General features: G+C 44.6%; 1 protein-coding gene across 1 annotated transcript in view; it reads right to left on the bottom strand.

Moving 5' to 3' along the window:
• The window catches only part of ryk (receptor like tyrosine kinase), a 429,626-nt gene that overhangs the window by 241,364 nt on the left and 175,031 nt on the right, over positions 1-13,231 (bottom strand). The window contains exon 4 of the mRNA XM_068042876.1: positions 9,598-9,732. Within this exon, the coding sequence (XP_067898977.1) occupies positions 9,598-9,732 (135 nt within the window). The remainder of the gene's footprint in view (positions 1-9,597; positions 9,733-13,231) is intronic.

Below are 13,231 nucleotides of genomic sequence, written 5' to 3'. Positions count from 1 at the left end.
AAACCCCCAACATCGTGACTGCACCCTTCCTATTCCTGAGCTCCACCCATATTGCCTCACTGCATGATCCCTCCGAGGTGTCCTCCCGCAGTGCAACTGTGATACAAAGAACAAAGAAAATTGCAGCACAGGAACAGGCCCTTCGGCACTCCAAGCCTGCGCCGATCCAGATCCTCTATCTGAACATGTCGCCTATTTTCTAAGGGTTTGCATCTCTTTTCTTCCTGCCCATTCATGTATCTGTCTAGATACATCTTAAAAGACGCCATCGTGCCCGCATCTACCACCTCCGCTGGCAACGCGTTCCAGGCACCCACCACCCTCTGCGTAAAGAACTTTCCACGCATATCCCCCCTAAACTTTTCCCCTTTCACTTTGAACTCGTGTCCTCTAGTAATTGAATCCCCCACTCTGGGAAAAAGCCTCTTGCTATCCACCCTGTCTATACCTCTCATGATTTTGTACACCTCAATCAGGTCCCCCCTCAACCTCCGTCTTTCTATTGAAAATAATCCTAATCTACTCAACCTCTCGTCATAGCTAGCGCCCTCCATACCAGGCAACATCTGCCATTTCTCTGCCCAACTCTCCAGTCTATCTATATTCTGCTGTATTCTCTGACAGTCCCCTTCACTATCTGCTACTCCACCAATCTTAGTGTCGTCTGCAAACTTGCTAATCAGTCCACCTATACTTTCCTCCAAATCATTAATGTATATCACAAACAACAGTGGTCCCAGCACGGATCCCTGTGGAACACCACTGGTCACCCGTCTCCATTTTGAGAAACTCCCCTCTACTGCTACTCTCTGTCTCCTGTTGCCCAGCCAGTTCTTTATCCATCTAGCTAGTACACCTTGGACCCCATGCGCCTTCATTTTCTCCATCAGCCTGCCATGGGGAACCTTATCAAGCGCCTTACTGAAGTCCATGTATATGACATCGACAGCCCTTCCCTCATCAATCAACTTTGTCACTTCCTCAAAGAATTCTATTAAGTTGGTAAGACATGACCTTCCCTGCACAAAACCATGTTGCCTATCACTGATAAGCCCATTTTCTTCCAAATGGGAATAGATCCTATCCCTCAGTATCTTCTCCAGCAACTTCCCTACCACTGACGTCAGGCTCACCGGTCTATAATTACCTGGATTATCCCTGCTACCCTTCTTAAACAAGGGGACAATATTAGCAATTCTCCAGTCCTCCGGGACCTCACCCGTGTTTAAGGATGCTGCAAAGATATCTGTTAAGGCCCCAGCTATTTCCTCTCTCGCTTCCCTCAGTAACCTGGGATAGATCCCATCCGGATATTCTCCTTAACCAGTAATGCAACTCCCCAACCCCTTTTACATCCCCCTCTATACCACCTGAAGCTTCTAAATCTCGGAACATTTAGCTGCCAATCCTGTCCTTCCCTCAACCAAGTCTCTGTAATAGCAACATCATAGTTCCAAGTACTAATCCAAGCTCTAAGTTCATCTGCCTTACCTGTTATTCTTCTCGCATTGAAACAAATGTACTTCAGACCACCAGTCCCGCTGCGCTCAGCAACATCTCCCTGCCTGCTCTTCCTCTTACTGGCCTTATTTACTTTGTCCTCCTCATTTATTTCACCTGCTGTCCGACTGCTCTGGTTCCCACCCCTCTGCCACACTAGTTTAAACCCTCCCGAGTGATGCTAGCAAAGCTCGCAGCCAGGATATTAGTGCCCCTCCAGTTTAGATGCAACCCGTCCTTCCTCTCCCTGAAGAGATCCCAATGGTCCAGATATCTGAAACCCTCCCTTCTACACCAGCTATTCAGCCACGTGTTTAGCTGCACTATCTTCCTATTTCTAGCCTCACTGGCACATGGCACAGGGAGTAATCCAGAGATTACAACCCTAGAGGCCCTGTCTTTTAACTTTCGACCTCACTCCCTAATCTCCCCCTGTAGGACCTTGTCACTCTTCCTGCCTATCTCGTTGGTACCGATGTGTACCACAACCTCTGGCTGTTCATCCTCCCCCTTCAAAATGTCCCCCGTCCACTCAGAGACATTCTTGACCCTGGCACCAAGGAGGCAACATACCATCCTGGAGTCTCTTTCACGTCCACAGAAGCGCCTATCTGCCCCCCTGACTATCGAGTCCTCTATAACTATTGCTCTTCTGCGCTTTGTCCCTCCCTGCTGAACAACAGTGCCAGCCGTGGTGCCATTGCTCTGGCTGCTGCTGCTGCTGTTTTCCCCTGATCGGCCATCCCCCCCAACAGTATCCAAAACAGTATACTTGTTAGAGAGGGGGACAGCCACAGGGGATTCCTGCACTGACTGACTGCTCCTTCTCGCAGTCGCCCATCTATCTGCCTGCACCTTGGGTATAACCACTTTTCTAAAACTCCTGTCTATGACGCTTTCTGCCATCTGCATGCTCTTAAGTGCACCCAGTTGCTGCTGCAACCGATCCATGCGGTCTGTGAGGAGCTGCAACTGGGTACACTTCCTGCAGATGTAGTCGTCCGGAACGCTGGAAGCGTCACAGACTTCCCACATCTCACAGGTGAAGCACTTCACCTCTCTAACTGTCATTTCTAGCACTAATTAATAAATTAATTTAAAATAAATACTTATTAAATCCTTCCTAAATTATGTTACAATTAACTATATAGTCCCGAGTGCTTGATTTCTACCATAAATATTAAATGCTAACTAAATACAGTAATCTCCTCCCTCTGATTTAGTTACTCTACTTATGAATTAATTAGCTAATTCGGGTTTTAATCAATTTTTATCAAAGTTTTATTTTCAAATTCAGTACAAAATCCCTACCAACCAATCAGGTCACAGCTTTCCTGTGACATCACTTTTTCAGGTTTTTTTTCCGTTTTTTTTTAACCAGAGGTAAGTTTTTTATACTTACCGGCCCAGAACTCTGCCCTCCGAGTCTTCTCCCTGAATCCAGGGAGGGGGATTGTGATATACTTGAACATATCAGCATTGAAAGGGAGGAAGTATTGGTGGTTTTAGCAGGCTTAAAAGTGGATAAATCCCCAGGCCCAGATGAGATGCATTCCAGGCTGTTATGTGAGGCAAGGGAGGAGATAGCAGGGGCTCTGTCACAAATTTTCAAATCCTCCCTGGCCACAGGAGAAGTACCAGAGGATTGGAGGACAGCGAATGTGGTACCATTATTTAATAAGGGTAACAGGGATAAATCATGTAATTACAGGCCGGTGAGTCTAACATCAGTGGTTGGGAAACTATTGGAAAAAATTCTGAGGGACAGGATTAATTTCCACTTGGAGAGACAGGGATTAATCAGGGATAGTCAGCATAGCTTTGTTAGGGGAAGATCGTGTCGAACTTGATTGAATTTTTTGAGGCGGTGATGAAATGTGTAGATAAGGGTAAAGCAGTTGATGTCGTCTATATGGACTTCAGTAAGGCTTTTGATAAGGTCCCGCATGGGAGATTGGTTAAGAAGGTAAGAGCCCATGGAATCCAAAACAATTTGGCAATTTGGATCCAAAATGGCTTAGTGGCAGGGAACAGGGTGATGGTCGAGGGTTGTTATTGCAAGTGGAAGCCTGTGACCAATGGTGTACTGCAGGGTTCGGTGCTGGGATCCTTGCTGTTTGTAGCATACATTAATGATTTAGACGTGAATATAGGAGGTATGATCAGTAAGTTTGCAGATGACATGAAAATTGGTGGCGTCATAATTAGTCACGAGGAAAGCCTCAGATTACAGGATGATATAGATGGGCTGGTAAGATGGGCACAGCAGTGGCAAATGGAATTTAATCCTGAGAAGTGTGAAGTGATGCATTTTGGGAGGACTAACAAGGCAAGGGAATATACAATGGATGGTAGGACCCGAGGAAGTACAGAGGGTCAGAGGGACCTTGGTGTACTTGTCCATAGATCACTGAAGGCAGCAGCACAGGTAGATAAGGTGGTTCGGAAAGCATACGGCATACTTGCCTTTATTAGCCAAGGCACAGAATACAAGAGCAGGGAGGTTTTGATGGAGCTGTATAAAATGCTAATTAGGCCACAGCTGGTGTACAGTTCTGGTCACCACACTATAGGAAGGATGTGATTGCACTGGAGAGGGTGCAGAGGGGATTCACCAGGATGTTGCCTGGGCTGGAGAATTTCAGCTATGAAAAGAAACTGAAAAGGCTAGGGTTGTTTTCCTTACAGAAGGCTGAGGAGAGATATGATTGAGGTATACAAAATTATGACGGGCATTGATAGCTTAGATAGGAAGAAACGTTTTCCCTTCGTGGAAGGGTCAATAACCAGGGGGCATAGATTTAAGATGAGGTTCAGGAAGTTTAGAGGGGATTTGAGGAAAACAATTTTCACCCAGAGGGTGGTTGGAATCTGGAACTCACTGCCTGAAGAGGTGGTAGAGGCAGGAACCCTCACGACATTTAAGAAGTATTTAGATGAGCACTTGAAACACCATAGCATACAAGGCTACGGGCCAAGTGCTGGAAAATGGGATTAGAATAGTTAGGTGCTTGATGGCCGGCACAGACACGATGGGCCGAAGGGCCTGTTTCTGTGCTGTATACCTCTATGACTCTAAAAGCAAAGAGTACATTCAGCAGATTCTACAAACGTGTGTGGAACAACCACAGCCTCAGAGCACAGACCAAACTCAAAGTGTACAAAGCCATAGTCCTCAACATCCTTCTCGATGGCACTGAGTCATGGGTCCTAAACCGCCATCAAGTACGCCTTCTAGAGTGCTTCCATCAGCGCTGCCTCCATAGCATCCTCAAGATCCGCTGGCAGGACCGTATCGCAAGCCTGAAGTCCTAGAAACAGCCAACATCACCAGCATCGAGGACACCCTCCTGCAAAGCCAACTGTGTTGGGCGGGTGATGTTGCCTGGATGGACAACAGTCGCCTGCCCAAGATCATGTTGCATGGAGAGCTGACCACGGATAAAAGGAACAGAGGGGCCCCATGCAAACGGTTCAAGGACGCCCCGAAGAAGTCCCTCTCTGTGTGCCACAATGACCATCATCAGTGGGAAGCGCAGGCCATAAATCGTGATGCCTGGAGATCCTACATCAGGAGGACTACAGACACCTTTGAAACTGAGCATAGAACCAGCTTGAAAGAGGAAAGGAGGAGAAGGATAAATCCAACTGCCCCCAGCAGCAACTACACCTTCACTTGTACCTGCTGTGGGAGAATCTGCCCATCATGGATAGGCCTGACTAGCCACCAGCAGGCCTGCAACCGATGACTACAACCTTCCCAAAATCATCGTCCACAAAGAAATGCCAAGAAGAGAAGGCCATACGTCCCACAGGCTGGCAGATTGTATCAAACTTGTTCCTTCCGCTGTTCGCAACAGGCAAGGTCCAGGCCGTACCCAACCAGCCCGTGTTTGCATAACACAAAACACAGTGTCCAACAATAGGTGTGATTCTGCGATTGGACAACATTTGCTAAATAATCCTCAGTGTGATAAGAATTACACTGACAACTAATTTAAGATTGTCAGTAGGGCTCGCAGAGTGGCGCATGTGTGTGTACTGTAATTCATTACACAGGGCCCTCTTTGCAGACAGAAAGAACGTGTACACACATTTCACGTGTTTCAGCTAAACAAAATAAGTGACAGACATTTGCTGGTTCATTCCTCAGGGTAATGCCTTGACCAGAGTAAAGCTGCCTGGTTTAAGTTTCAAACAAAGCTTGGCAGTTAACTGTCAAGTCACCATAAACTGGTACATTCACCATAGCAACGCCTCTACCAATCAGCACTCTCTTCTCATAGAGTAAAAAGTTGTCCTTTTCCCTTACATTAGTATTCTTGTGAATTGTCCTGATGAGTGTAAGGCAAAAAGTTTCAACAACATTTCTCTATTTTCAGCAATTCTCAAGTTCTGTACTACCAAATGACTATTTATGGTCTCTGCACAGTGACATCATTGTTTTCATTGGATTAATTTTTCTCATCATAAATTGCACCATTTGACTAAATTTCACACAGCTTCTATCACTCCCATACGTTTAATGGTGGGAAAGGAAAAATGAATTCCAAAACAGCATTAAAGCATGGCTGCATTGTATAAGTTGTATATACTGCAGAAATAATATACAGACTCCAAAATATGCAGACAAGCAACAAGGCATAGAATCATAGAATAATAGAGCAAAGAAGGAGGTGGTCAACCCAACGTGCCTAAGTCAGCTCTTCAAAAGGGCAATCCAAACAGTCCCACTCTTTCGCTCTTTCCCCAGAGCCAGCAAAATTTTCCCTTTCAAGTATTTAACCAATTCTCTTTGAAGTTACTACTGAATCTGCTTGTACCACCCTTTCAGGCAGTGCATTCAGATCATAACAGCTCACTGCATAATATTTTCCTCTTGTTGCCTCTGATTCTTTTGCCAAATGCCTTAATGCAGCATCCACTAGTTTTTGACCCTTTTGCCATTGGAAACAGTTTCTGCTTATTTACTCGACCAAAACCATTCATGATTCTGAATACCTCTATGAAATCGACACTCAACCATCACTCGGTTCTAAGGAAAATAATCCCAGTTGTAGAGTCTGAGAAGCATCACTATTTTCTTAATGAGTGATTAAGGATAATATGTTTAAGTAGAGCAGCGACAATTGGTCTGGGTTAGAGAAAACCAGCCAAGGTACCTTAAAGTTATCAAGCAGCTTTACTGAAATCATTTACATATTGCAGCATTAAGGGCAAGGTCGAACTCTGATATGAAGACCCCGTGATCAAATACCAGCATTACATAAAGCATCACGCCCCCCAATAGCCAGAAGGAATTGGAGGAGCATATATGTAGGGAAATCACAGATAGGTGTAGGAATTATAGGGTCGTAATAGTAGGTGATTTTAATTTCCCTAATATTGACTGGGACTGCCTTAGTGCTAAGGGATCAGATGGGGAAGAATTTGTTAAGTGTGTCCAGGATAGTTTTTTCAAGCAGTATGTGGATGGCCCTACTAGAGAAGGGGCTACACTCGACCTCCTCTTAGGAAATGAGGATGGGCAGGTGGTTGATGTGTCAGTGGGGGAGAACTTTGGGACCAGTGACCATAACTCTATTAGCTTCAAGATAGTTATGGAAAAGGATAGGCCTGGTCCTCAGGTTGAAGTCCTAAATTGGAGGAAGGCTAATTTCGATGGCATCAGACAGGAACTCTCAAAAGTTGAATGGGAGAGGCTGTTTACAGGTAAAGAGACGTCTGGCAAGTGGGAGGCTTTTAAAAGTGAGATAGGAAGAGTTCAGGGCTGACATGTTCCTGTTAGATGGAAGGGCAAGGCTGGCAAGTTTAGGGAACCTTGGTTGATGAGGGATATTGTGGGTCTGGTCAGGACAAAGAAGCAGGCATATGTCAGGTATAGGCAGCTGGGATCAAGCGAGTCCCTCGAGGAGTATGGGGGATGTAGGTGTACACTAAAGAAGGAAATTAGGAGGGCGAAAAGGGGTGTTGAGATTTCCCTGGCAGATAAGACAAAGGAGAATCCTAAAAGATTCTATAAGTATATTAAGAGTAGAAGGATAGCTAGGGAGAGAGTAGGTCCCCTTAAGGATCAGTGTGGTAATCTATGTATGGAGCCATGGGAAATGGGCGAGGTCTTAAATGAATACTTCTCGTCTGTATTTACCGTGGAGGTGGTCATGGAAGCTAGTGAGTTCAAGGGAGGGAACACAGATATCCTGGAGCATATCAACGTTACAAAGGAGGTGGTGTTGGAGGTTTTGAAGCGCATTAAGGTGGATAAATCCCCAGGGCCTGACCAGGCGTATCCTAGGATGCTAAGGGAAGCAAGGGAGGAGATTGTTGGGGCCCTGGCAGAGATTTTTGTATCATTGTTAGCCACGGGTGATGTCCCGGAAGACTGGAGGATAGCTAATGTTGTGCCTTTATTTAAGAAGGGCAGCAGGGATAAGCAAGGGAACTACAGGCCGGTGAGCCTAACATCAATGGTGGGAAAGTTATTGGAAGGGATTCTGAGAGACAGGATTTACATGCGTCTAGAAAGGCAAGGTCTGATTAGGGATAGTCCGCATGGCTTTGTACGTGGGAAATCATGTCTCACGAATTTGATTGAGCTGTTTGAGGAGGTGACCAAGAGGACTGACGAGGGCAGGGCGATGAACGTTGTCTACATGGACTTTAGCAAGGCCTTTGACAAGGTCCCGCATGGTAGGCTGGTCCAGAAAGTTCAGACACCTGGAATACAAGGCGAGCTAGCTAATTGGATACAAAATTGGCTTGGTGATAGGAGGCAGAGGGTGGTAGTGGAGGGTTGTTTTTCAGATTGGAGCCCAGTGACCAGTGGTGTGCCGCAGGGATCGTTACTGGGCCCTCTGTTGTTTGTCATATACATTAATGACTTGGATGTGAATGTAGGGGGCATGATTAGTAAGTTTGCAGATGACACCAAAATTGGTGGTATAGTGGACAGTGAAGAAGGTTGTCTAAGGTTACAACAGGATATAGATCAACTGGGAAAGTGGGCAAGGGATTGGCAAATGGAATTTAACGCAGACAAGTGCAAAGTGATGCATTTTGGGAAGTTAATCCAGGGCAGGACATATACAGTGAATGGCAGGGCCCTGGGGAGTGTTGTTGAGCAGAGGCACCTTGGGGTGCAAGTACATAGTTCCCTGAAAGTGGCAACACAGATAGACAGGGTGGTGAAGAAGGCATATGACATGCTTGCTTTCATCAGCCGAGGCATTGAGTACAAGAGTTGGGACGTCATGTTACAATTGTACATAATGTTGGTTAGGCCGCATTTGGAGTACTGTGTGCAGTGCTGGTCGCCACACTATAGGAAAGATGTGATTAAGCTCGAGAGGGTGCAGAAAAGATTCACCTGGATGTTGCCTGGTTTGGAGGGCTGGAGTTATAAAGAGAGATTGGATAGGCTGGGTCTGTTTTCCCTGGAGCGAAGGAGGCTGAGAGGGGACATGATAGAGGTATATAAAATTATGAGAGGCATAGATAGGGTAGATAGCCAGGGTCTGTTTCCCATGGTAGGGGTGACTAAAACTAGAGGGCATAGATTTAAGGTGAGAGGGAGGAGGTTTAAAGGGGATCAAAGAGGTAAATCTTTCACACAAAGAATAGTGGGTATCTGGAATAAGCTGCCTGAGGGGGTGGTGGAGGCAGGAACAGTAGCGACATTTAAGAGGCATCTGGACAGGTACTTGAATGAGCAAGGCATAGAGGTATATGGAATTAATGCAGGCAGGTGGGATTAGTATACATAGGCATTATGGTCGGCATGGACGCAGTGGGCCGAAGGGCCTGTTTCTATGCTATACGATTCTATGACTCAATAACAATTTGGCAAAGGACTGGAGGTCATTCAAGGACATGGAATTGGAAACCAGCAAGGGAAACTATGATAAAAGGAAATTTAGTGACAAATCTAGACAAAAAAACATCAGATTCTCCATAAATTAGGCTAGGTTCACCTTGCTTCAGTGTCAAAATGAAACCAATATGAAAAATGTTTAGCTTCACCATACTAGATTATACCATCTCATTGCTCTGAATTGGGAATAAAAACATCAAAAAACACTTGCATGTAGCACTCCTTACTTTTGAAGCACATTTTCCTCCTTTTGAAATTCAGGACTGTGATGTTCTTTGAAGAGTTAATGGTCACGTTAAGCTGCACTTCCATGGTCACCTCTGAATCAAGTTTTCCTGTGCATAAGAGGTCTACTCTAAATACTGTAAAAGAAAAAAAACTTGTTAAGCTTATTGTGAAAAGCCTGTTTGGCAGACCCCCACCTGCCAAGAATGAGGCACATTCATTTTGCCACATGGATATTAAATTTCAAATTGTTGCTGGGAAGAGGAGAAGGCCTGTGACAAAGGGTTGCCAGGCCCCTGGCTGGAAAGACATTTTTGCACATGAACAGACAGTGCTTCGAACAAAGGAGCTATCCCCTGCTCCAATACAATCCACAAACAGATGTGGTCAAACCAGTTAGTCACATGACTAACCTGCTTGGCAGTCTGGGTTTTTTTATTTCTGAATTGTACAGTTTGAACTGAGAGCCTGCAGAAAGCAGAACGCTCCTGGACTGAAGAAGACCTCCTGTCTGTCTTTCTGCTCCCATCTCTTTCTCACAAGCCTCTGAATCCACAAGAACCTCAAGAGAGAAAAGTATCCTACAGCGAACAAAGTTTAATAATAATACTGGGTCCCAACGAAAAGCAAGATCTACCTACAATCAAGGACCCTACAATGAGCTCGAAGAACCGTAACAAATACTCCAGATATCGCCTCAAACTTTTCCACTTTATTTGTCTTCTGCTCTTTTCTGTCTCTATTTGCATGTGTGTATCGTGTATGCATTAACCAAATTCGAGTTTAAGCTGAATAAATTTCAACTTTTCTTCTTTAAACCTAAGAAAGCCTGTTCGTGCTGCTTTCTTTGCCTTACAATTGGAAAGCAGTGAACAAGGATTCACCAAGGGGGAGCTAAAAACACAGTATATTTAAAATTTAAACCCTGTTCCAGTCAGACCAGGTGAAGGCTGAAACGGAACCCTAGACCTCTTTCTCACCTGGATGTAACAATACAAACTTTATTAGTTCAGTTATAAATATGACAGCTGCCAGTTATGAATTTATAATGGACTTTGGTAGCAGATAAAATCTATAAAGTGAAGTGAAATGTCCTGGAAACAAGCTAACTAGCATCTTCATTGAAAGACAGGTTAACATTTATTACATAGCTCCCACTGCTCCTAAGGAGACGAGAAGAGCTGTATGCAAAATGTTATTTATTGAGGTAGAGGCTAGCATTTAGATTCACAATTGCTTAACAAGGATTGGAGATAAATCTTACTGAGGCAAGAAAATAATTCCAGTAGCTTAAAATTAATCAACAGCCCAGGGTTTTCTATTTTTTGTCCCAGCATGTCACCGACAGGCTTACACGTCATAAATAGCAAAGCTAGTGAAGACAATCTCAAAGGCACAAGCTGATAGGAGTTGCCTCGGACAGTGATCTAAGTTACCTCAGCTGAAAATTCAGGAGTAAAAGAATAGAAAAAATAACAAAACATAAGTCCATATTTGAATTTAGTTGAGAAAATATCACATTGGCTTTTTTATTACATATTTAGCTACACAACTTCCTTATTCTTGCACAAAGCACTATGAAGGGAAGTGACACCTGGGTAGCGGAGCGTGGAATGAATAACTGAGTATATGGGTCAGCATGCCGCTCAAGATTCAACATTTGCTGCAAAACTACAAGTTGGAAGCTAAAGACAGAAAATGCTGGAAATACTCAGCTGGGCTGGCAGCATCTGTGGAGAGAGAAACAGACTTAACGTTTCAGGTCAATGACCTTTCATCAGAACAGTATGAATATTCCTCATTAGCCTGTAGCTTACTATTACACTGCATGCTTACTTCACCTAATATTGTGAAAAATGGACAAATATCAGCACGTAGTCCTCATACAAGGATGCAAGCAAAAGATACCAGGGCACAGACTTCCCTCTTCAATGATCAAGACTTTTAACAGGTCAAATTTTTGATTCTGAAGAAATGGTCTCATATTTTTTACATATGCATTTGTCTATATGTTTAGTTTTTCTTTTAATCCTTTTCCATTTCGAAGTGTGAGATGTACCAGTTGGAGTTAGTATCTGGAATACAGAGGTCCTGGGTACAGGCTTGGAATTTAACTGCACTGAGCAGAAAAATAGGCTTCAGTAGTTGGACAGTCCTGAGACTGAGCAGAACTGGGGTGGGTAAGCTTGTGATTTGTACCACTATGATAGAGGTGCTGCAATTCAAGAAAGTGGAAGTCCTAACACTAGAACCATTGTGCAAGGAGAAACTGTGGTTCGACAGAACTGTGCTCCTCCAATTAAATATTTGTAAGACCAAAGCTATTGTCTTCCGTCCCACTGTAAACTCTGTTCTCTAACCACCGACTTTCACCCTCCATGCTCACTGCCTGAATTTGAAACAGACTGTTCACAACCTCGGCATTCTACTTGATCCCGAGCTTAGCTTCTGATCATATATACTCTCCACCAAGATCACCTCTGTACCTTACTCCTGCCTCAGCTCTTCTGCTGCTGAAACCCCCTTCCATGCCTTTGTTGGCTCCGGACCTGACAATTACAATGCCCTCCTGGTTGATCTTCCATCTTCTACTCTCTGTAAATTGAGCTCATCCAAAACTCTGCTGCCCCATATTCTAACTCACACCAAGTCCGACTCACCCACCACCTGTGTATATGCTGACCTGCATTGACAATGATCTGCTTTTAAACTTATTTTTCAAATCTGTCCATGGTCTGCAATCCCAGTCATTTTTCTGCTGTTGCTCATTGGTTCTCATGAGCCTTTCTTCCAACTGCTTTTCTTTTTACCTCAACATCATTACTGTCATAAACAGAAAATCCTTGAACTGACACATTATGCAGAAGAGGAGAGGACCTGGAGAGAGACACTAGGCAGCCCAGGCTACCTGAGTGGTCTGTGCTCACTTATCAGGACACATGGCTGCATTTACAGACAAGGTTGCCCAAACCTTTCTTTGGTGCTTCAGAAAACCCCTTTTTTCCAAAGAAAGTTTGGACCGCAGACCCAAAGGTATCACCAACATGCGTGAATGACTGACTAATGGTGAAGCACCTATTCACATGATAGCAGTCCTTCAATACCACGGCTTGAAATATATGCCAGGGTGAACAATAAGTAGCATAACCTGACTGACCATACCTCCCAAGATGCCACCAAGCTTACTTATGGGCATTATTAAACCTACTTGACAATGAACATTGGGATTTTTTCAGGATGCAGAACAGAAAGCCAGATCCAGAGCTGTGCCATCTGCGGCCAGGGCACCTGTAACTACCATGAGAAAGAGTTGTCATATGCAGAACAGTAACCTCAGTTATGACATACAATTTGATTGCACCTTCTTGCAAGCATGCTCCAATGCCAACTTAAAGGGACGAGTGAGTAGAGTGACACAGGTCACCTACTCTGCAACAACTGTTGCAACACCAAACCAGAAATCTGATGTTGCAGCAGCTCGGTAATTTGCCTGCACCCCCAGCTCTTTTCTTTTCCAAAGTGATTATTGGCAACGCAGCCGGCAGCTGACATCATCCGACTGCACCAATATGCGCACAAGCGCAAACTGGTTCCCTACCCTCTGCGCATGCGCTGCATTCCGCATTGCCAGGACTG

Source organism: Heterodontus francisci, chromosome 11, assembly GCF_036365525.1.
Source record: "Heterodontus francisci isolate sHetFra1 chromosome 11, sHetFra1.hap1, whole genome shotgun sequence".
In the NCBI taxonomy this organism is placed as follows: domain Eukaryota; kingdom Metazoa; phylum Chordata; class Chondrichthyes; order Heterodontiformes; family Heterodontidae; genus Heterodontus; species Heterodontus francisci.
This window is presented reverse-complemented; position numbering and strand designations above follow the sequence as displayed.